This window comes from Physeter macrocephalus, chromosome 21 (genome assembly GCF_002837175.3).
Source record: "Physeter macrocephalus isolate SW-GA chromosome 21, ASM283717v5, whole genome shotgun sequence".
NCBI classification, from domain to species: Eukaryota; Metazoa; Chordata; class Mammalia; order Artiodactyla; family Physeteridae; genus Physeter; species Physeter macrocephalus.
The window spans coordinates 15,362,026-15,388,198 of NC_041234.1; the positions used below are offsets into that span (position 1 = coordinate 15,362,026).

General features: G+C 38.9%; 1 protein-coding gene across 15 annotated transcripts in view; it reads right to left on the minus strand.

Annotated features, from left to right (window-relative positions):
- Window positions 1–26,173, minus strand: part of DMD (dystrophin) — a 2,398,628-nt gene that overhangs the window by 376,470 nt on the left and 1,995,985 nt on the right. For all 15 annotated transcript variants that reach the window (XM_055081921.1, XM_055081920.1, XM_028482834.2 and 12 more), the window contains 2 exons: window positions 9,907–10,079; window positions 616–772 (listed from right to left, as the gene is read on the minus strand). In XM_055081921.1, the coding sequence (XP_054937896.1) occupies window positions 616–772; window positions 9,907–10,079 (330 nt within the window). The remainder of the gene's footprint in view (window positions 1–615; window positions 773–9,906; window positions 10,080–26,173) is intronic.

Below are 26,173 nucleotides of genomic sequence, written 5' to 3' on the forward strand. Positions count from 1 at the left end.
GCGGAGCGGCTGGGCCCGTGAGCCATGGCCGCTGAGCCTGCGCGTCCGGAGCCTGTGCTCCGCAACGGGAAGGGCCACAGCAGTGAGAGGCCCGCATACAGCAAAAAAAAAAAAAAAAAAAAAAAAATTATAGTAACAACGTGGTTACCTTTAAAGAGCGAATTCTTATCTTTTAGAGACACTTTATCAAATATTCATGAATTAAATGATCTGTGCCTGAGATTTGCTTTTAGATAACGGAGGACAAAGCAGAGGTACAGAAGAAGTAAGACTGGCCATGAATTGATAACTGTTGGTCTTGATGGGTACACAGGTGTTTATTATAGAATTATGTCGCTTTAGCATACGTTTAATATTTTCCAAAATAACATTCTTAAATATCGCCAAAAGACATGGACAAATCTTAAATGATATTATTAATGCAGATGCTTTTGACATTTAAAATATAATGGCTTGGATTATTTCTAATTGACCCTTGGACTAGAGGAGTAAAAAAAAGATTTCTCTTCCACTTGATTTCTTTTCCTTTTTCAACCTAGTTTCAATCAAAACTAATTTTAAAACAGTCATTGAATGCTTACTATGTGCAAATCACTATGCTTAAAAATATCCTACCCTGTGTACATCATTCTGCTTCTGAACTGCTGGGAAATCGCCTCCAATAGGTGCCTGCCGGCTTAACTCATCATCTTTCAGCTGTAGCCACACCAGAAGTTCCTGAAGAGAAAGGTGCAGACGCTTCCACTGGTCAGAACTGGCTTCCAAATGGGACCTGAAAAATAACAGGAGCAAACTGTCAGCATACCTAGAAAGATAACTGATGGTTCTAACAATCCCACTAAAGGTACACTGGCTGGTTACTTCCACAGTGTGTAAACGTACTGTGAACTACACAGCAGTCCTCAGTAAAAGTCCAGCTACCGGCTTTTGAGAGCAACAAAATGGGGGTATTTTGATGGCAACATGGAGGAAAGACAGTGTTTAGTTATATGTTTATTTCCACATGCAGAATCCTGAGACTTTTGGCATGAAATAAACACTGGAATGGACCGCTCTCCTGTAGTGTTGCAGTCAATGATTCTTAATCTTTCTGGTAGAAGAACCTGGACCCAGTGACAAAAATAAACCACTCAGTTTTCGTGTGACTCATGCTAGTACCGGAATTCTTTCTGCTTTGAGAAATGGAAAGGTCTCTCGCCACATTTTGACTTTTCCATTTCTACACCCTAGGCAGCCTCTTCCATTGACTCCTTCCATCTGGCATCTGTTCCTTTCTGCTCCTCTTCCCATATGCTTCTCCTCCTTCTCTACCCGTCTTTATTCGTGTGCACCTGGGATTTGTTTTCACCAAGTTCCAACATTTTCCGCTTTGTTTCCTTTGTGTAAAATGTACTGAGACAACAACTCACGTGGAAAAGTAAAATCAGACATTTGCCTGAAAGCCTCCCCCCAAACGTGGATAATTTAGGCAAGAGGCTGAGTGCTTTACCATCAACTGCATTTAGAACACGTTAATCCATAGAAGGCACTTAAGAATATACAAAATGAATGATCTGTGTTATAAAATCCACATTTCACTTGAGGATGAGAAGCTAAATTAAGAAAATAAATCATCATCCAGAAAGCAAAGAAACGCGGACCGTTAGCAAAACTCTACCCTCAGGTAAATCAAGAATTATGCTGCATTACTTACATCTTATCAGTAATTATTAATTAATTCATAAAAATTAATGCTGCCTATAAGTATAATATAGCCTCTAATGCTGCAGAGATTGAAATGTAAAGCAACCAGGTAGAACATTTCCCTTTGCCATTTGATACCTTAGCCTGACATTTCAAATACAAGTCTCCTGCTGGCCTTACTCAAACAGAATCACCAAATAGTACCTAGGTGCTGAAATTAAACTATTCTAAACTTTCTGAAGGATAATTGATGATACATAAATGTCTTTAAAATGTGCAAATATAATGACCCACAAGCTTAAATTCAAGGAACTTACACTAAGAAAGTAACTGGGAAAGCATGCAAAGATACAGGTAGAAAACTGCTATTTACAGCATACTTATGATTGATACAAAGTTGAAACCACTTAAATATTCAGTACTAGGAAATTGGTTACATATACAATGGTGAATTCATACAATGCATTGTTCAAATCCTGTGAATCCTACGCAATGCTCAATGTGATGACATAGGCAAATGTTCATGGACATGGACAAGATCATCCTGTCAGTCACTAAGTGAGAAAATAGGTTACAAAAACGTACATAATCTGTTTTTCCAAAATGTTTGTGTGTGCACACGCTGGACTATGCATGAAAAAATTCTGAAGCAACTAGTTTATCCCTCAAAGGTGGATTGACAGGTGATTTATTCCTTCATCTTTATACTTTTCCAAATTGTCAGAATTCTCTATTGTGAGCCATAAAAACATTACATTCAGAAAAATTGAAGGTATTTCCATTAGGGAAATTAAATTGTTCAAGACTCTAAGGACATTTTTATCTAAGAAATGAATCATGAAGTATCATAAATATCATGAATTAAATATAATAGTGTAGACTGCATATGGTGTAGAGGTCAGTTCTTTTACGTTTCTGTTCTCTCCTCCTATTTCACTTTTCCAGGATAAGCCTAAGTGAGAACTCCCTAAGCAAGATTTTAGCTGTTTAATGACATGTAATGACTACTGGTTACAGGGATTCCCTGGGGTATCTGGAATTTGCAGCTTGGTCCCCTTGAGGGTGAAAGAGGCTGTCAAGCAGGACATTTTGAAAGGTAGAGAGAGGCATAGTACAGCCGTGGAAAGGCAGCACATTGTAGATGAGCCACTGAGTAAATAAATATTTACTGAGTCCCTCTCAGTCCCAATCAGGCATGGGGCGGGTAGGGAGGGGGAAAGGTAAGGGAGGATATAAAGATGTCTAATGCCTGGCCTCCATCTGTCCGGTAAAGGAAATAACGCATCCCTGTGGTGGAGAGGTCTACAGGATTGATATGCCGAAGGGCAGGCGGCCTAAGGTGAGGCCTCCAGCTGCTGCTTCATTTACATAAGGCGGTGCTACAACCCCCCCCCCACACCCACCCCGCCCCCGTCCAGGTTAAATGGCCCTGACTAAATTATTAGTGGGAGATGAAACCCTTTGTGTCCCCTAGGAGAGAAAAAAAAAAAAAAAGAGAGAGCGCTGAGACCCAGGGAACTCAGTTCTAAAGGATCTAAGAGAAACTCCATAGCGTGAGATAGGGAAGCTGTGAAGAGCAAGGGACACAGGACAGTCAAGAGAGTTAACAGAGGAACAGAAGAAGAGCCTGGGATCACGAGTGACAAAAAGCTCTCGCATACTGGGGTGAGGGGGCCTTCCTTATTCATCCCTAAGGCATGGAGTTAAGTCACTTTTCTGAATGTCTGATCACCTTAAGTACGTATCAAATGACTTTCTTTTCCTTGCTAAAGCCTGAGAGTGAAAGGAAGGATGTGATACGAGGACAAAAACTTATACAAAAAGCTAATAAAAGACAGAGGACACTGGGTAGAGGTTGGAGAGGAGAAACTCAGATAACGGCTCCTGATTTAAAACAACACAAAGATATCCAATCTAAAGCCATGGTTCTCAAACTTTAGTGTGCATAAGAAACATTTGAGCAGCCTGTTTAAAGTACAGACTCCTAGGTTCCATCCCCAGAGTTTCAGTACTTTAAAGAAAAATTTTTATTGAAGTATAGTTGATTTACAATATAATATTAGTTTCATGTGTACAGCATAGTGATTTGGTATTTTTGCAGATTATACTCCATTATAAGTTATTACAAGATAATGGTTATAATTTTCCATGCTATACAATATATCCGTGTTGACTGTCTATTTTATACATAATAGTTTGTATCTGTTAATCCCATACCCTTAATTTGTCCCTTCTCTCTCCCCTTCGGTAACCACAAGTTTGGAATCTAAAAAATAATACAAATGAAAGTATATGCAAAACAGAAACAGATTCACAGATACAGAATTCCTGTAATTTGAACAAGAATCTTTACAACTCAGCAGGTGAGCTCCAGGACCATTCTCTGAGGAAGATTTTCTTGAAGTATTTCCTATGTGCCCTAAACATTACTTGTCGGTCTCCACAGGGCAAAGGTGCTATTTGTCAGTGACATGATTTTGAAGGAGATCTAGATGTAATGAAATGCTCTGAGCTCAGAGAACATTTTCTCTGGCCATGCTAAGCTTGGGAAGTGTTTTCAAGACACGTTTCTAATGCGTTTGTTGGAAGCAGCTGCCCTATTTTTATTTTCAAGATTGTATACCAAATATTTCTAAATGATTAACCTATGTTTGTATTTGGGATTTTTCCTGAAAATGTTTCTTTGTATTTGTAATGATTCCCCCCCCCACCCCCGGTTTTAAGGAACCTTAGAGATTATTCAACTCGCTTGTTTTGCAAATGTGGGAACTGAGATACAAAGGTATAAAGACACCTGCTGAGGCACATAACTTGAGATGTCATATTTAGATATGGGAAATGGAAACTACAAACCTCCCTTATATGAAGAAATCCTTAACCTTGATGGTTTTCACCAAATGTTTTGGATCCCTGAGCAAAAAGGCTTCCTGCTCATTGGCAAATATACTCTATTTACCCCTACCTACTCAACAGAGAATAAAAGAGGAGGTTTGAAGCTACACACTTAGCTTCTATCCATTTTCTATTAATCTTTATTAGTGAAGACAAGAGCTTAGGGGTTACTAGCTTTTAACAACGGAAGTAGCGATCTTTAATAAGCAGATAATTTCTATAATTTGTAAGGTTTAGGTAAAATGCAGAACCTTTAGGTGTGTTGGGATATATAGTTTGGGCTTTAAGAAACTCTTCACTGTCAGGACTCTAAGAATTATAGGGCTTCTAAAGTGAATGTTATTTCTCCAGACACCGATACTTCAAGTATGATTCAGTTGATGCCTAGTTTGAAATCCTTAATAAAACTTTACTCTGAAAGGCATCTATTCTTAAAGCAAAATGTGTTATATTGAAGTCATTTTTCACCTTGACTTCCTTTATAAAACGAACAATATATCCCTGTATATCTTTGGAACCCTTGTGTAAAAAGATAGCATGTAAGCATACAGAAAGAAAAGGTAAGAATGCAGAAATAATAAGGAACCGCAGAAATAATAAGGAACCGCAGAAATAAAATGGGAGCTATGGGGCTTTAAATAAAGAGAATTAAGCCCAAAGAGAAGTAAACACATTTTTTTTCCAGACGGGCCATGAACTCCAACTTTCAAACATAATTAACATCCTAAGTGTAAGAAAAGGAAGGTTGGAGATACTCAACATCCAAGTAGCATTTTTCTCTCACTCAAAGGTAAAAAGACTTTGCTTTCTTTTGCTCTTTCTTTGTCCTCCATTAGAGCAAGACCTCTAATTATTCTAATTTCTAATACCGAGTACTTTCTAAGAGGTTTATTGCTGCTGTGGACTACATAATGGTGGTGTCCTCGCGTCTCAAATTAATGTTCAAAATTTCATAAAAGGGATTATCTTTATATAATACCTACAAGTTTTTCCCCCAAGTATAACAATCTCACAGAATGTAAGTTTTGCTGAAATTATGTGAACATCATATGTGATTTTCATAGTTAATAATATATACAATAATCTGGAAAATATAATCTGGTGGCAGATTAAATTGAAATCTTCATACATATTTCTTATGCACTTGATCACTTCTCAAATTATTCATATTTTCAAGATTAAAAATGCAAGTTTTGTAGATATAGAATATTTTAGAATGAGAAACACTTTGACTAATCACCATCCTGATGTTGGATAATGTCATCAGTGACCGTGTGTGTGTGTGCGTGTGTGCGTGTGCGCGCGTGTGTATGTGTATGTATACACGTAAGTAGAAAATTTTCACTCTATTTTTCTCCCACTGAAAGCGGTTAATCTTTTGTTTGACGGCACTCAGCTATCACTGAGTATTTACTTCTCTTTCTTACACCTCTTGGACAAAATGCAATGTGATAACGCATGTGGAACAGATGGCATCTACTTTCCTTGAACTAAATTATGAGATACAATTTCAATTAAAGTATTCTTTTCTCTCAAAGACGTTGTATCAGTATTTACTTTCTCTTATACCGTATCTTTGAACTTAATCACTTCTTTTCAATATAAGAAAACCAAGGTAGAGAAGCTCAATAATTTGCCTAGGTGTATAAAGAGTGATTGTAGAATTAATTAAAAATAATAGAATTGTACAATTGCCAGGGAACTTGAAGAGACCACCCATGTGTCTGGTCAAACTTCCTCATTTCAGTGAGAGAGAAAATTCAAGTCTGAAGCAGTTAAGTGACTGGCTAAAGATCAGATGCTAGGGAGTAACAGAGCCAGAGAAGAAGCTAGGTCACCCAACTGTTGGTCCAAGACCCTTTCTACTCCACCTCACTGACTCATTTATAGCTTGGAGTTTTGTATTTATCTAATTTAGCTGAAGGCAGCAAGCACAGCCCTATGAAACAACTCATGAATACTTAAAGGAACTCGCCATCAAGTGTAAATGAGAATAGTACAGGGAAGACCTGGTAAAGGAACAGTCAGAAAGCGAAATCTTGATTATGGAATTTGAGTCAAAATCTGAAGGCTCAGAGGAGAGATGGTGTTCCAAGTGTGAGGATCGGCAAATGGATGCACTCATACGGGACAGTGAGAAAATTGCTGGAGAGCAGGAATGGGGTTAGAAAGCAGAATTTACTTGACTCAGAGAATCCATTTTAGGCAGTAACCAGATTGCTGCTTGGGGAGGAATGAAGTGGGAGGCAGAGGAAGGACAGAGAGGGAAGGGGTCAGCAGGGGCTTATTAGGCATAGTTGGTAGAGAGTGGAAGGGTCACTAGATCCTAGTGACTAAATATAAGCTTCATGAGAGCAACGATTTACTTTTGTCTGTTTTGTTCACTGTTGTATCCTCCGTGCCTGGAAGAGTGCCTATTACATAGTAAACATTCAGTAAATATTTCTTGAATGAACAAATAAATGAATGAGTGAAATATGGGCACCAACAAGACTGAAGCTCTTGACCAAAACGAAAAATGTGACAGAAACTGTGTCCAAGGAAGAATATTTTTTGTAAATGTGTAATGGATGGTCTCAATATGTAAAGAAAGAGAGCCAAATCTATCAATATGGAATGACATGATGAAGACTTCAATCAATCAATCGGTCAATCAATAAGAACCACAATCACAAGAAGAGAAAGACAGGGCAGAAGGAAAATAAATGGAGGGTGAAAGACATAATGTGGACTTAGATCTGCAAGCACAACGATACCGCTTATGAGTCAATGGAACACAAAGGGAAACTTCAGAATCATTTTTGTTCAGACTCAATTTTTTCATTAAAAATGGATACCTGTGAAATTAAGCGCTAATGTTTTTATATCTTTGAAATATAAAAATGGCGTCAGAATCTCTTATGAAATAATGAACAACTGAAATGTTTTAGTATAGTATGTCATAGTTTAGGTAAACACAGGGATGTTTCTCCAGGGTACCTTTGGAAGTTTTTTTTAAATTGTGGTGACTTTTCACTATAAAATAATGGCGACAGAGGAACTGACTAGATTGGCAATGCAAGCTTATGTGTCACTGATGGTTCAGTATGTAACTCTTCCAGGGTTCATCTATCCTATTTCATAACGATCCCCAATTACTACCTCTACTGTGCTTCCCTCAACTGAACCCTGCCATTCAGTACGGATTGACTGATACCCTTATTTCAACCAAGCATCAGGAAATAAACTGAATTGCTCTGATGTGAAGAATTACTTCCTCGCTTTTTATAAGTGAGTGTCGATAACACATTCTGTATTATTCGAGAGGCCTACTTAAAAGCCAAAACCGTTGATCTGAGTATTTAAATTCTAGAATTTGCAGTACCTTAGATGAGTTAAGGTAAGTGTTTTCTACTTGATTAATGACAGCAAGAATTAAACTGCAGTAGCTGGCTTATGGGAAATTGCTGAGAACGAAGAGCCCATATTTTGGCTGACATGCTGTTTGCCGCTTTCAATCCTCCGTTTATTTCATCAAGTTCACATGAAAGAGAGAAAAGGCACTGAGTGATGTTCAGAACAGTTATAGCACCTTTCTTTCTCCCTCCTGAAAAAAAGAATAACTTTCTTTTCTTTCCTTTATCTACCAATATCTTTCCCATCTCACAAGTTTCATTCCTTTGTAATGACAGATGTTATGAAAGTGGCCGGTGTCGTTACATATACTGACCTCTCTGAGAGGTGAAGCTGTAGAACGCGAATGGAGCCTCCCTATCTTTGAAAATGCCATCACCCGTCGTTGCCCACAACTCATCACCGACATATCGATACAAAATTCATGGATCAAATAGGGAGATAAAAATGAGTGTCTTGGAAGCTAGGGCACAAATTCAGGGGGAAAACCACAGAAATAAAGATAAATCCTTTCTTCCTCCCAGAAATCTGCTCTTCTGTTTCATCCTTTCACTTACTACGTGTTTATGTGTAAAAGTTAGGTGGGCCTTACCTTCCCTTCTTCCTTTATACTCTACGGCATAATACAAGTGTTCAAAGCTCAGACTCTGGAGCCAGACTCCCTGTGCTCAGATCTTAGATCTGCCACTTACTAACTAAGTGACCTCGGGGAAGTTATTTAGCCACTCCGTGTGTTACTTTCTTCAAATGCAAAGAGAGGATAATAAGAGAACCTAACTCTTAGAGTTGCTGAGAGCATTAAATGGGTGGACAAATCTAAAGCGCCCATGACATTGCACAGTATGTGATGCACCATGTAAGTGTGAGTTGCTATCATCATTATTCTGTCATATTACGTGCAGATTTCTACAAGAGTGCTTTCAAATGAATAAATTTCATTTATATTTTTTTCCTCATTTATAGAAGTAAAGCTACTCTATGTCCAAATTTGGGGCAACTTAGCAGAGCTATAAAGAAGAAAAATCAACTCCCTCCTGCAATCTTACGACCTAGAGGCAGTAACAACTCCCATTCCCACTGCTCCTCTAGACACAGAAGAAAACACAAGGCACTTTTACAAAGAGACGTGAATTAGGCAAAGCAACTGATTAGAAAGCAGGAAGCCTGACTTCCACTCCCTGCACCTCCTATGCCACTTAGGTGACCCTGGGCATTTCACTTCCTCTCTCTGCTCTCTGCCCCTCCACTGAACTAGTGCAAAACAGGTAGGTACAGCAAGGGCTTCACTCTGCCCTCCTTACAACAATGCTGAGACACCTTCATTAACTTCTCAAGAGAACGCTGCTGCTACGCACAAAAGGGCAAAGTACAAAACAGGTGTGCACAGAACAGCTAAAGGCTTAGTTTACAGGGCATATGGTAACACAGTCTCAGAGGAAGCAAAAGGCAGGCAGTTGTTATAATCTCTCCTTGGCTGTGGGAGCTATGGCGAGGTCTCCTTTAAAATGTTAATTATAATGTGTTATGGGTATTTAAAGAATGTCCTCACTTTTGCATTTAGAATAATGCCAAAGAATGAATTCCATAATAAACAGACGTTAGTTTTATCATTTTTTGAATAACCCTGTGATAAACCAAGAGAGAACACTACGAAATCAGGATAGCTGTGTTCCTCATTTGAATTCACTCTAATGTCTTAATAAGTATGTCTCCCGTGGTTATAACATAGCACCATCCTAATCTCATCTGAACCCTCAAGTATCATCTCCATACCGAGCAAATAAATGATTCATTTATTCAAAAGAAAATAAATCATTCTGAAATTGGGGGATTTACATAAACATATGAGCTATTAGCTACTTGTGCTAGGAAAGTGAGGGGAACGTTGCCATTTTAATTCATTTCTGGCCTTTTTTTTTGTTCCGGATCTTTTCTTACCTAATGTTGAGAGACTTTTTCCTCAGCTCGCTCCACTTGAAGTTCATGTTATCCAAACGTCTTTGTAACAGAACCGCATCATCAGAACCTTCCAGGGATCTCAGGATTTTTTGGCCATTTTCATCCAGGTTGTGATAGATATCTGTGTGAGCTTCGATTTCTCCTTGGAGGTCCTACAGGGCAGCAGGAAGAAGAACACATGCAGAATTACCAAACAAAAGAGACCGGCTGTGACTGTGAATTTGGAGAACTGCAAAAAGTAGACTATTAGTTCAAAAGGGATTTCAACTGGTTCAACTAACAAGAAGATACACCTCCAACTCACTTTTCTTGGTCTATCATCTCTTTATGTCGTTATGCAGATTGAAAGTAGGCATCTTATTAGGTATAATAAATTTAAGCCTTGAGATTATGAATCGGAACATAATACGTTTATAACTTTCATAACTTATGTTTTCTAGTCCATGGACAAAATACATTGTTTCATGGAAGCGATAGGAAATAAAACTCCGTGATAAAGTGCACCCCAGTACCAATCACTGTATTACACTGTGGGTCAAGTCACATTTTCCAAGCACACAGTAATCTGCAGAATTGACTCGGACCACAAAAGCATGGAGAGACTAATAAACAAGGCTGTACTTGGTCCATAGCACCAGCACATTAATGGGATTTGATCATAGGAGAGAATCTTCTTGACAATACACATTAAGTTCACCTTGGTAAAACAGCATCATACATTTATTACAGCACCGTACATTTATTAGTAAGACTTCCCATTTAAAATACCATCACATTTTAGGCTCAAGAGGTGGAAAGTCCATAGGACTTTGATAAGAAGTGATGACTTCAACCTCATTTGTATATACACAGATCAAGAAAATTATCATAGTAGAAGAATCTGACCTTTACATGGTATGTCTTCCTGTGTAACATTTTCAGCTTGAACCGGGGACTACAGCACTGATCCTGTTGCATAGCAATCCTGAGAAAACCCAGCGACTGAAAGAGCCCTGCTTTAAAATGCCAACTTTGCTTACATTCTGTTGACAGAATGAATTTCAGACCACAGGCCTCACCAGTCAATAATAATAAACAGCCACTTTGTACTCCTCACTAAACGGTAGCCAGGCCTGTGGATGTGGGAGGGACCTCAAAGAGAGGAGGCCTGGAATATGCAACTGATAGTTTATATTAAACAGCCAACTTTTCTTATCATTTTGCCATTATAAGCCAGAGACATTATAAATTCATTTTCTATATGTGTTTCCTTCCTTGTTCCCAGCAGAACGGTCAAAGCCAAAGGAACATTCCTTAGAGAGCTGCCGGGTACCAGCATTCCTTTCTGCCTACACAATGAATGGAGGCTTTGTACATTATCTGACTTGCTTTTAGAGATTTGTATGCTTCTGTTTAACAAGTTTAAAAATTCATTCTGAAGCTCCGAACTGGATTGATCTGTGTTAACTAGAAAATTACCCCCCCTTTCTAAAATTGAATTAAATTACTCTTCTAAAGTAAGGAAGGAAAAGTGGCAGCAATAACATGTTACAAAGTCTGAAGAAGTGGCCTGTGTTTTCAGTCGCAGCCTCTTAGATGCAGGGAGATGGACGATGAATGTCTCCTGTCACTATTTCTGGCAGCCAAAGTATCACCGATGGACTCTAAAGAGAATTCTCTCTCATTCCCTTCGACTGGAAGACAGGAGGGGAATATGGATAAACCCCATCTGCAGTTGAAAGAATAGAAATACTAAAACATATCGAGGAGCATCTATCTTTATCCCATCAAAAACAGGCTTGTTTTGGAAGGAAATAGCCTGATTCTGAAACTAGCTGATGTGGTAGAAAACCAGTATTGGGCTTCTTGCTGAATGGAGCTTGATCAAATATATATCCAATTTATCTTTGTGTACCTACATGGAAAAACATACCCTGCTGAATCTGCTACTTCTTCAGTGAAAGAGAAAATTGAGGTTAATATATCTAAATAATTCAGGAATAAAACCCAAACAGATCCAAGTTATCAAGATAATGCCCCCACTTCTCTCTTTTACTTTTTCTTCTTGTTGTATGTGGTTTGCTACTTAAAACTTGGCCTCAGAGTACACACTTAAGGAATTAAGACCAACAACAAATTAAGATATTTTGACTAATACAATCAGCTTTCAACATTAGCATGCATCTAAATTATAGTACATTTGAATTTTTATGTCCTGCATTTATAGCAGAGACCCAGGTTCAATCAACAGTTCCTTAAGATTAAGTGTATCGTGAAGTCATCAATACTTTGCTGAATAAAAGAGAGGTCTTCCCAAGCATAAATAGGAGGTTGATTCATGAAATTTGCTAATTTTCATCTTTGCCACTTACGTTGCCCTGAATTTCAACATCTTTCTTTTATCATCGAGAAAGAAATGAATATAAAATTGATAAACCAGTGCTTGTTGGGGGCTGGTTATTTGTCTAGCCTTAGCACTGTGGGAAATCTAAGAGGAAGGCAAGAGACAGTTATGCCTTTACTTTGTCTAAAATCTAGTATGCACTTTTTATTTAAGTCATTCATATTATCAACTACATGTTGAGAATTTCCTGCCAAACCTCACACATACTCGGATTAAAATTTCTCCCCTTGAACATTCAGAAGTAGCTGCAGTAAAGTCTTAGCATTGGCAGGAAGGTAGCTCTTAACTCAGTATTACTTCTCTAGTTTATGATGGTAGTATAGAGCAACAAATGACACATGTATAGTAAAGGGCTTTACAGTTTACAAAGCACTTACACATGTATTGCTTTAGTGATTCCTACTCCTTACCCAGTGAAGTACATAACATTTTCTCTGTTTTACAGATGAGAGCACCGAGGCTCAGAGGTGTTTAAGTGACTTGCCAAAAGTGTTAAATGTGGGCAATGGATCCAGTTCTTTTGACTCTAGAAGATCTTAGGCTGTCTCCACACACCATTTGCTGCTGTAAGCACGGACCATAACAGACAGTAGTTATTGAAGCTGAACAAGGCTACTGCTAACAAGGGGAAAAACAACTACTGAGGTTAAAGCACACGGAAAGACAGCATTACTGATTTTGATTAAAATTTACCCACATGGATTGATTTGTTCAAAATGAAAAATGGAATCCTGACTACCCTTTTCACTTTTCATTTTGCAATTGGGCATCTGGGACCACCTGTGAGCAAAAATTATTTGCACTGAAAAAGTCTGCTACAAAATATCCCCGCTGCCAGAACAGAAATTCTCCCATCAGTAATTCACTCCTTCGTGTAAAAGACTCATGTGAACATTACAGGAAGTAATGACCTGACATATCAGCATAAACGTAGTTTGGCCATGCTCCTTTGGGATGGCGGGCTGGCAGGGACTCCGTCAAGCTACAGGACTCAGGTAGGTTGCTCTAAAACGGAGGTGAGTATCGGTGAGGACCATAAGGCTTTCTTCAGGAAGTTAGCCTGCTGTAGTGGAGATTTTTTAGTACAAGTAGGCAGCATGAGTCCTAGGTGGGGAGGGAGACACTGACAGGGCAGTTAGGAAGGAACACACTCATAGTTGCATAAAATTACCATGATGGCATTTATCCTAAGATTAACCTTAGACTCAGGGGCCCCAGAAAAGCAGGAGGTTAGAATGGAGAATCGAGTTCCCAGAGGAGACCCAATCTGGACAAAAAGTAATTTTCACAGATATTTTTAAGTAGTTTTATTTCACTTCTGACCTAACTAGAAAAGATCACTCAAACCTTAGTTGCTACGTTCAATGTAAGTTTTCTCTTCTTTTTGTGATTGTATTCTTTAGGAAGAACCATAACTAATGAGCAGGGAAAAAGGATTTGTTACATAACAACAGAAGCGGCAGCAGCAGCGACAGCAACAACATATGTAAGACTTCCTTTACAACAGACACCGGCTAAAGCACTGGATATACATGAGCTCATTTAATCCTCTCAGTAACTCTCTAGGGTCGGCATTATTAATATCTTCTCTTCACACATAAGAGAATGAAATTACAGAGAGTTTCGGTAAAAAATGCACAAGGTCACACAGCTAATAAACCATGCAGCGAGATTTCAAACCCAGGCCGTCAGACTTCAGGGACTGGGCTCTTACCCACTAGGCTATATCACCTCTGAGCTTTTTCCTATTAATTAAAAAATGTTTCCTATTAATAATACTCCTGCTTAAATTTCAGCAAATCTAGCACAAGGCAGACTAACATTGTTTCCAGTACTCAAAGAGTAACTTTACGGTCTTATTAATACGGAGACTGTTAAACATATCTAAAGTAGTGGACAGATATATCCAATACAAGAGAGAGAGCATAAAATAATTGAGAAAATGGGTGCCAATGGAAAAATAATATGCAGCCCCTCCCCTCCGAAAGAGACATATAGCCTAGAGTTATGTATAATTAAGGAGCAAATTTCAACTGTGAATATCAAGAAAGCTCAGATGTGAGGCAAGCAGTATGCTTATATGCTTACAAAGCAGTTTTAGGAGGAGGGAGTATTGTGTTTCCTGGAGAGCATTTTCAAATCTCACCATTCCTTCTTTTCTGAGCATCTAGCCTACTTCTGTCATAAGTCCCCTTTCTCAGCCTCCAGGGAAAACTAATGGGAAAGGGCAGTTAAACAGACATAATTCTAGTCTCTTCCTTCTCGTTCCCTTATTAGCTGCATAAGTTTAAAGACTCTTTAATCTCCCTGGCTTCACTAAATATTAAATAATAATAACTACCTGCTGGGTCATTTTGAATATTACATGGCATAATTTTTGTAAAATACTTTGAACATCATGTAGAACACGATAAGCCTTTAACAAGTAACAGCTAATGTAAGGATTTCTATTATAAGAGAATCACAGTGGGAAAAAAGTGATAGAAATAGACTTCACAAAGTCATGGAACTTGGTTTGAGCCTTGAAGGATGGATAGGATTGAGAAAGGTGAAGGGAAGAGGAGGAGGGTATTCCAAGTGAGAAAAGCCTGGAAATGGCAACAACGTGGCAAGGAGTTTGGATTACAAGCAGGTACGATGAACTGCACGACCTGACTGGAATGGACAATGAGGGTTGAGAAGAAACAGGGAGAATATAGTCGATGTCCTTAAACTAAGTAGGATAAAGACCTTCTTTCAGGAAGCTACTGAGAACAGAAGTTTATAAAGAAAAGTAAAGGACAAAGATGAGATTATTGATTAAATTTGTACCATCTCATGTGACAAGTAGAATGATCCACGGTGATCGAAAGTAGTAAGACAACCAGGGAAGAATATGAAAAGTTAGGAAAGTCTTACTTTTATAAGACGAAAAATGAAGAAGGAAGATGCCAAAAAGTAGTTACTGCTACACACCTCTTTTTATTATCCAAACAAATGGTTATGATACTATTCCAAAACACCAGGGATAATAGATTCCACATATTCTCTTTCCTATGTATATGGAATTATTTGTCTCTAAAAAAGAACTCATCAAATGATAACCTCCTTATCTTGAATATAACTGAGGAGTAAGCAATAAAACAAACAAAAAGATGTAGGAAGAATAAGTGACCAAATCTCCCCACAAAATTAATCATTTAATCATTATGGACACACCATCTCTAATCTTTTCTGAAAGCAATTAGTATGTGAATAATGATAAGGTCATTAGTTCCCCTTTACTGGTAATTTTTGCCTAATTCAAATAAGCTTAATAGGAAAAAAAAGAAAAGTGATGATGTGATTTCTAAGAACTTAAAAGGTCAGAAACAGAAGATCCAAAATGGAGACAAGTTATCCTTAAGGGCTAAACTGAGAGCAGCAAGAAGTGATACCTGAAAGAGAACCAGAAAGGTATAAAAAGACCTGCAGGCACTCAGAGTTGACCAGGGTCACACAAGTGTGAAAACTAATAGCCCTACATATATTATTAGCCCTTGAAGGCATCACCTAACTTTAAAGCAAAGCAAAATAATTAATGTTAATGATCCTGAACGAGCCAGAAAAAGGCAGATTTATGTTCAGTGAACTCTAAGAAGAAAGCAGTGTATGTAAAACTCTTTAAAAGAATTTACCCAGTGTAGTTATTCTGAAAAGGTGGTGATGCTTTAAAGAAGTTAAATAAAACGAAAACAAACATGCAAAAGTAAAACTCCCTTAGCTTGGTTACCCAAAATGATTTGTTAAACATGGGCTCTAAATACTTGAGGTTTTGGAGTACACACACACACCACACGCGCGCACACACACACACACACACAATCCATCATGAGAACAGAAATTGAGAGTAAATCTTTAGAAATGTTTATAGCAATCTAAAAATAAAAAGCATGGGTTTGCATTTTGTGTCTGGTTTCTGTAATTTTTAAAAGTAATTTATTGCGTGTTACAAGAGTATCAGTCTGTTATGGATTGGAAATTAAAACTAGGAAAACAAAACAGAATTATCCTTCCTAATGGATTTTTGAGAAGCACCCATATGAAGGAACTGGACCCACAATCCTGACTTTATAAGGATTCTAATCTAACCGCCAGAGGTTCCTAACTCTAACTCTAACAGGAAATGCAGTTGGATACAGATTCACAGTGGGTGTGACTCCTTTTTTCTCTTCTATTTGTGGCCATTGCAATTCTTTTAAAATCAGGAGAGTTGACATCCCAAGATAAACAAGAGTTAATTTGAGGACTGCCCATTTGGCTTGGAGCCTGGTTGCTCTAGGTAGATAAGGAGTGTGTTTTCAGGTCCACTGCATCACAATGCATCTTAAACTAGCAGCTATGGATTTAGGAGTCCACAGGCTTTGCTTTTAAAATGGCTGTTATTAAGGTCCTCAGAGACTATTATCCAGCAGGGTTTGTCGTCTTTGCTTTCATATCTTGTTCAAAAATTCTCACATTTAAGCACCAGAACAGTGGAGAGAAGGGATATGTTCTCCTGCCTCAGTACATTCCCAGGTGCAAAGCTTTATTTCAAAATCTAATCTTTAAAAATGCCCGGCCTAGGGTGGATTACCCCAGGGGAAACAGAGCAAAATCCCATTTGTCAGACTGCCTTAAGCAATCCCAAACTCCGGTAACACGTGACGCTTTCTCTTCTTGTCTGACCCTCTGGTTTACTCTATTGTGAAAATTACTTTTTTTAAATTGAAGAGCTCATTTCAGATATACTAGGTTGGATAAGGGACGTATCTTTTCACTTCTGCATCTTGTTTTTCCTAGTTTCTTTTTATTCTGTCACAGTGCAAAAGAGTCTGCATACTTATTCATCACACAAACATGCATTAGGTACCTATTTTAAGTCCAAGATTTCAATAGGAGCTAGGGGAATACATACGATGTAAGAAAGGTGTAGTCCCAGGCCTTAAGTCCTTCCTTCACTCCTCCCTCCCTTCCTCCTCTCCTCCCTTCTTCTCTTTCCTTCCTCCCTCCCACTAATATTTAATATATTAGCATCCAGGTCTGCAGTGGTGAAAAAAACTCAAACCTCTGCCTTTTTGATGTTCACAGCATAAAAGGATAAAAGGAGAAATAAGATGAACAGGGGAGAAATATGGTAAACAGATAAACAAGTATTCAGTAAAATAAGAAAATGCTCTGGAGGTAACAAATAGGGGGGCTACGATAAGAGTAACGGTGTACATATGGTGGTGATGGGTGCTCTTTGGTTATGGTGGTCAAGGAACATCTATGAGAGAAGGTTCAGTGTCAGCTGAAACTTGAAAGATGAGAAGACACCAGTTATAGGAAAACCCAAGGGCACAGAAGTCCTCCCAAGTAAGCGTGCAGACCTTTGCATCAGCTCTGTGATAGGAAAGATCTTGGCTAAAACTTCCCAAGAAAGAAATGTGGCTGGAGGTGAGGTAAGAGAGGCTTCAGATAACGTGGGGCCTTGAAGTCCCATGGTAAGGAGTCTGAATTTTATTTCAAGTGCAATGGAAAACAATAGAAGCTTTTAAAGCTGGGTAGTGACATGTTATCATTTAGGTTTTAAATGAATCACTACATTACTATGTGGAGATTAACGAAGGCAGGAGAGGAAACAAAAAGACCAGTTAGAGGCCAGGGCCTCTAATCCAGGCAAGAGATAAAGGTGGCCTGGACTAGGGTGACTGTAGAAGGAGAGAAGTGGACCGATGTGAGATATAATTTGGACGTTGGATTTCTTACACATACTAATGGACTGGATGATGAGAATAAAAGAAAGGGATATCTCAGTGGTAACTCCAAATTCTTGACTTGAACAACAGATGGTAGTGTCATTTACTGAAATGGTGAAAGCCGTGGTAAAAGTCAGTTTTGTGTTCTAGTCACATGTCATGCTTTAAAATGACTGTGAATCATTCAAGTGGAGATTTCAAATACATACGTGAAACTCAGAGTGGGGGTCTGGGCTGACTTTAAGAATTTGGGATCACTTGGCTTATTGATACTAAGACTATAGGAGTGGGTAAGCATACTTAGGGAGAAAGAAGAGAGAGAGAAGGAAAAGGGCCCTTGGACCACGTCCTGAGGACTGCCAACATTCAGAGATTAGGTAGGGGTAGACAACCTAGCAAAGGAGACAGAAAAGGAGGAGCCAAAGAAGTAGGAGAAAAACTAAGAAATTATGGTGTCATAGCAACCAAGAGAGGAGGGAGGGTTTCAAAAAGAAAGGGGCAGGCAACAGTGTCAAACACTGTTAAGAGATTGGTTACATTAGAACAGAACAGAATTGTCTACTGGATTTGGCAACAAGGAAGGTCATTGGTCACCTTGATAAGAACAGTTTCAGAGGAGAGGAAGAAATAGATGTAAGAGTAAGAAGACTTAAGGAGGTTAACTGAACACAGAGAGCTACTGAAAAGTTTACCAAGTTGAGATGAAAAAAAAGATAGCACCTGAAAGGGGATGAAGGATCAAAGGGAGGGTTTGGGGGATGATTTTTTAATGTTTGTTTTATGTTTAGAGTTTATACTCTACGTGGGGAATCTGATTTGAAGCAGTTGAGGAACAGTTACAAAGGTCCACATAACTAAAGAATACATAAAGACACGAGTATGTCTTAAAGTCTGGAGTGGATGGGGGTAATTAACATAGATTGGGACAAAGCATTGCACAGTGAAAAGGGCCTAGTCTTCAGTGTCATAAGATCCCTTAAGATTCTAAAATTCCTCCAGTGGCTAGTTTTGTGATTTGGCGCAAATTATAAAATACTTCAAAGCCTGTGTTTTTCCGACCATAAATAGGGCTAATAACATCTACCTTATAAGGTTTAGGCAAAGATTAGCTGAAGTGATGTGGGTAGAGCATCTAAATGCTAACTTAATGCCTGATCTATTGAGAGCTTTCATTAAAATTGTACCCCTCCGGACCCCTCCCCCGTTCCTCCGCGACTCCAAGCTTGATAGCCAAGAAGACGTGGGGCCATTTCAAGGCAAATGAAGACCAAATGCACAGGGATGAGAGCCAGAAATGTAGGCAGGATCTAAGAGGTGGTGGTGCTGTGAAGGGTCAACAACTGGGCTCAAAGGGTACAGAGTGGACACTGAGAGCTTTGAAAGCAGCCTGGAGATTATATGTGATCCTATAATGCTAAGATCCCACTGCAGGTTCCAGCGCAGGCATGACACAGTCAAAAAAGGATTTGAAAATGATTATTTAGGGGGCAGTTTTCAGGGTAAATGGCAGCAGGGAGAGAATGGAAACAGGAAATTTGGCTGACAGGCAGCCCTAGCCATTCATGAACCAAAATAGCAGTGGCTGCAGAAACAGAGAGGACGTAAGAAGAGGGATGCTACGCTCCTGGAGTGCTCATAAATTATAGAAATAGCTGCATGTCTGACTCAATTTCATCCTTCTCTTGCTCTACCTTTGGAAGGTAGAATTCGGCCAAGTGATAACTACTCACAAAAGCATTTTAAAGATAAAAATGTTATTTTAAGTTTCATAAGGAGCAAGACAAACATTATATATGCTGTGTTTCAAACACACATATGCACACACTCACCTCTTAGGGCCAAGTAAAGTACAATGACAAGGCTAAGGCATTGATACCAAAGCTGCATATAGGATCAGGACACTCCTACCTAAAATATATCCTATTAGGCATTCCCAAAATATGCAGGAGTAAGTTTTAAAGGACACAAAATACTGAGAAAGGGTAGGTAGAGTAATACTGCATTGGATGTTTTTAAAGTTAAGACGCCACGGACCCAGGGGGGAACTAATGTCTGTATTCATTTGGCTTAGTATTTGAGTTACAAAAAAGAATGGCATGGCTTCCCTGGTGGCGCAGTGGTTGAGAGTCCGCCTGCCGATGCAGGGGACAAAAAAAAAAAAAAAAAAAAAAAAAAAAAAGAATGGCATGCCTTCATAACGTTGGTGACAGAAGATAAAATCAGTCCTTAGGCTGAGTTTTCTTCTTTACTAATATATCTAAAATTCATTTAAAAGACCCACACTGTGTTGCAGTACTTTTTCAGATATTGTTATACTGCTTCATTGCTCATAATTGGGTGAGCATTTCCTACATGAGACATCTTTCGGGAGATCATTGCCAATGGTCATCTTGAAAGGTCTTTATACGTAAATTCTAGATTGCACATTTAATTCATAGAAACAACCACATACGAAATGTTGAGGGTACTTTCCATTTTGCATTATGTATTATGTGCAGGAATCAGCCTGTTTGAAGACAACTATCCTTATCTGAGAAAGACCAGATGGGCCTTTTCGACACTGCAACATTTATTATTGCAGAGCCATGATGGTGGGGGGGCGGTGAGGGTGGAGTAGAAGGATGAAATGGGGTAGGAAACTAATACTTAACACCCCTTATAAATCCTTTACATCAACTCTACAAAGTAGGCTTTCTCAGCCCCCAACTGAGGAAACTATAATTTGGAGAGACGAAATAACTTGTCCAAATCCCCCAGCTCTCATGTGGCAGAAGCAGGATTACAGTACACATCTGTCTGAATTTCTGTTCTTTTTTTTTTTACTGCCCCCCCCATTCCTCCCCTACCTCTCAGATAGAAAGCAAGTGAATTCTGACTTGGGCTACAGGTAATGCAACACAATAATTAACTCATTAAGGCATATGTGAGCTATTTGGATTGAGAAACATATTGCAATGCTCTGAGTAGAATAGCTAGGCAATGGAATTATTCTCCAGCTAGGTATTAACTTATTTATTCCTCCTCAGTCAACTCAGAACTAATACCTTTCATCATTTTGCATGGCTCTAAACAAACAGAATACATTCTTATTCTTAAAATAGGCAACTATCTTCCCATGGACCAACACACGTCTGGTTATATTTATTTACACAATTTGTCTGTATTATGTATAGAGTTAAAAGTTAGAAAAGCTCTTATTTCCTGAATCTCTTTGTCACAGAGCTATTTTTTCCCTCTAGAGAAACACTGTAGTTCGAAATTGTGTATTAGAAATAAGCAATTAGTTGATGTCAAGTCTCATCTTATCCCAACAGCAATCTGTAAGAAGGCAAGAACATATGGCAAAGTGCCACAATTATTTTTGATAATACACTAGAAATCATAAGAGCCATGTAGCTAATTTCCTCTGGCTTGTTTTAATTATAGATGCTGTAAATGCAGAACAACAACTTTATTCGATCTCCCACTCCCCAAAAAACCCTCATAATATCCTGCCACAACCACAAAACAACCCTGCACTGAGGTAATTGTTTAGAAAAGGTTAATGATGTAATAAATCTAAGACATTTCTATATTTTCTTTCACTTTAAATAGGAGGACAATTTTCAAGTCATTTACAAACACACACTGGATACAACTGTATTCATTTATGGGTACTCAGCCTAAAGCTTAGAAATATTACCTTTAAAATGAATTACAGGTATCCATAAAGTTTGAATGTTAAAGAAGATTCTAGAATCAGGATGTTAACTAAAGTCCTGCTGACATAATTGGGTCTGATTCCCTGGTGTTCTGTGGTGAGTTAATTTCTATCTACTACCAAGTAGACCAAGTTACTTCTTCTGGAGAGTGTAATGGTTCTTCTGTGCCCAGGGAGTTACTTCACCCTATTCAGCTTTCTCCTCTCATGGAACAGAGTGGATGGTGATGGGAGAGAACAATTACTCTTTTTTCAGTCTATGAGGGAAAGGAAAAAGAAAGGGTTAAGTAAGTGGACATTAATATAAAGGTAGGTAACACGGGCATATCTGCCAAAGGGAACATGACATAGATGAGAAAACTAAATTTAAAAAAGTATCTGGTAAAATATCTTGGATACTGTTTCATTCCTGGAACCTACTCTGCTGAGCCCAGAAACCATTCATGAGTTTTCTATTATATACCTACTAATCCCTCCCACAGCATTCAGTTCACAACTGAACATCCTACTGAAGCAATCCCAGGGCATTCTAGGCCTCTGGCCATGAGACGATGCTTCTTTCATCTGAGAACATGTAGATTTAAAAAAGCTATTATTTCACCAAAGAAGACATACAGATGGCCAAGAGGCACATGAAAAGATGCTCAACATCATTAATTATTAGAGAAATGCACATCAAAACTACAATGAGGTATCACCTCACACAGGTCAGAATGGCCATCATCAAAAAATCTACAAACAATAAATGCTGGAGAGGGTGCTGGAGAGGGTGTGGAGAAAAGGGAACCCTGTTGCACTGTTGGTGGGACTGTCAATGGATACAGCCACTATGGAGAACAGTATGGAGGTTCCTTAAAAAACTACAAATAGAACTACCATACGACCCAGCAATCCCCCTACTGGGCATATACCGTGAGAAAACCGTAATTCAAAAAGAGTCATGTACCACAATGTTCACTGCAGCTCTATTTACAATAGACAGGAGATGGAAACAACCTTAGTGTCCATCGACAGATGAATGGATAAAGAAGATGTGGCACATATGTACAATGGAATATTACTCAGCCATAAAAAGAAACAAAACTGAGTTATTTGTAGTGAGCTGGATGGACCTAGAGTCTGTCATACAGAGTGAAGTAAGCCAGAAAGAGAAAAATAAATACTGTATATTAACGCATATATGTGGAACCTAGAAAAATGGTACAGATGAACCTATCTGCAGGGCAGGAATAGAGACGCAGATGTAGAGAACGGACATGCGGACACAGTGGGGAAGGGGAGGGTGGGACGAACTGGGAGATTAGGTTTGACATAAATACACTACCAAGTGTAAAACAGATAGCTAGTGGGAACCTGCTGTATAGCACAGGGAGCTCAGCTAGGTGCTCTGTGACCACCTAGATGGGTGGGACGGAGGGGTGGGAGGGAGGGCCAAGAGGGAGGGGATATAGGTATACATATAGCTGATTCACTTCATTGTACAGCAGAAACTAACAACACTGTAAAGCAGTTTTACTCCAATAAAAAAAATTAAAAATTAAAAAATAAAATATACCACCAAGAAAAAATAAAATAAAAATAAAATTAAAAACTATCACCAGAAGAGTAAGGTACAGGAAGGCTTAGGTCTTTCTATGCCCATAAGATAAATTATATAAGTTTTCATAAAGAACTAGAACAGAGAAAAGGATGTCTTTGCAGATTTATTTTACAGAATAAGAATTTTTACATGGGAGCTATATGGTAATATCTGTTACAGAACAGTGGAAACCTGCCTCATAGTGCTCTGAAACAAGAAAGGAAACTTTTCACTTGGATTTCATCACTGTCAGTAATCTTGATTACAAATGAAGAAGTCTAGTTACCCCAAGAAAGAGAAGTGGTAAACAGGTCATGTCCATAGTGCTTTACCATGGACAAATGTTTCTGGTCCACTCTTCTCAGAAAGGGGCAGAGGAACTGCATTGTTTTAGTGAATCTCTGCTCAAATTTCTGATATAGTTTAGAGTTTAACAGAAAAACAAAACGAAACAACCTCACCAATAGGGGACTGAGAAGGCAATGGGGGTAATGTGTAACAATTAATGTTATCTTGAGTAGAAAATAAAGAGATGTGCTGAACAAGCCTTCTGCCTGGTTCTGTCAGAGTCCTGTTCCTTTCTGGCTGTCTGATTATTCCCTCTTGTGGACTGGTAGAAAGAGAGGGGTCTCCCCTAAACTATACCTGAAAATACTCATAAAACCATAAGATTTAAGTTTCTTATTTCAAGGGGTCCACAGTCTCCTGAAAAAGTCTTAAACAAAGACACAACCCAAATAACATGGAATATTGTTAAAGCAGAGAGCGCCCTATGAGAACCCAGAGCAATTAGCCTTATTGCCAAGATTAGCAGATGCCATCACACAAATGATGTACGGTCTTGAGGGATGAGTAGGAGCTGACCAGGAGAGAAGTAGGAAAATGAAATTTGAAATAGAGGGAAAAGCATGAGTAAAGCTCAAGATAAGAATACAAGTCAGAGCTGAGTAACTCTATGCGGCCAGCGGGGAAGGTCCATGGGAGAAAGGAGAGAGAGGTCTGTTTCCTCTATGTCATCCACATTATGTCTGTAAATATGAGTTTTCATCATGTATTGGTGTTTTGTCTAGCAGAGTGGTTCTCAAACTTGAGCGAGCTTGAGAATCACGTGGAGGGCTTATTAAAACACGGGATGGATAGCCTCATCTGCCAGAGGGCAGACAGCAGAAGCAAGAAGAACTACAATCCTGCAGCCTGTGGAACAAGCACCACATTCACAGAAAGACAGACAAGATGAAAAGGCAGAGGGCTATGTACCAGATGAAGGAACAAGATAAAACCCAAGAAAAACAACTTAATGAAGTGGAGATAGGCAACCTTCCAGAAAAAGAATTCAGAATAACGATAGTGAAGATGATCCAGGACCTCAGAAAAAGAACGGAGGCAAAGATCGACAAGATGCAAGAAATGTTTAACATGAAGGAACAAGATAAAACCCCAGAAAAACAACTAAATGAAGTGGAGATAGGCAACCTTCCAGAAAAAGAATTCAGAATAACGATAGTGAAGATGATCCAGGACCTCAGAAAAAGAACGGAGGCAAAGATCGACAAGATGCAAGAAATGTTTAACAAAGACGTGGAAGAATTAAAGAACAAACAAACAGAGATGAACAATACAGTAACTGAAATGAAAACTACAGTAGAAGGAATCAACAGCAGAATTACTGAGGCAGAAGAACGGATAAGTACCTGGAAGACAGAATGGTGGAATTCACTGCTACGGAACAGGCTAAAGAGAAAAGAATGAAGACAGCCTAAGAGACCTCTGGGACAACATTAAATGCAACAACATTCGCATTATAGGGGTCCGAGAAGGAGAAGAGAGAGAGAAAGGACCAGAGAAAATATATGAAGATTATAGTCAAAAACTTCCCTAACATGGGAAAGGATATAGCCACCCAAGTCCAGGAAGCGCAGTGAGTCCCATACAGGATAAACCCAAGGAGAAACATGCCGAGACACACAGTAATCAAATTGGCAAAAATTAAAGACAAAGAAAAATAATTGAAAGCAGCAAGGGAAAAATGACAAATAACATACAAGGGAACTCCCAAAAGGTTAACAGCTGACTTCTCAGCAGAAACTCTACAAGCCAGAAGGGAGTGGCACGATATACTTAAAGTGATGAAAGGGAAGAACCGACAACCAAAATTATTCTACCCAGCAAGGATCTCATTCAGATTCGATGGAGAAATAAACAGCTTTACAGAAAAGCAAAAGCTAAGAGAATTCAGCACCACCAAACCAGCTCTACAACAAATGCTAAAGGAACCTCTCTAAGTGGGAAACACAAGAGAAGAAAAGGACCTACAAAAACAAAACCCAAAACAATTAAGAAAATGGTCACAGGAACATACATTTGGATAATTACCTTAAACATGAATGGATTAAATGCTCCAACCAAAAGACACAGGCTTGATGAATGGATACAAAAACAAGACCCATTATATATGCTGTCTACAAGAGACCCACTTCAGACCTAGGGACACATACAGACTGAAAGTGAGGGGATGGAAAAAGATATTCCATGCAAATAGAAATCAAAAGAAAGCTGAAGGAGGAGCTTCAAGATGGCAGAAGAGAAGGACGCGGAGATCACCTTCCTCCCCACAAATACATCAGAAATACATCTACATGTGGAACAACTCCTACAGAACATCTACTGAATGCTGGCAGAAGACCTCAGACCTCCCAAAAGGCAAGAAACTCCCCATGTACCTGGGTAGGGCAAAAGCAAAAAGAAAACACAGAGACAAAAGAAGAGGGATGGGACCTGCACCAGTGGGAGGGAGCTGTGAAGGAGGAAAGGTTTCCACACACGAGAAGCCCCTTCGTGGGCGGAGA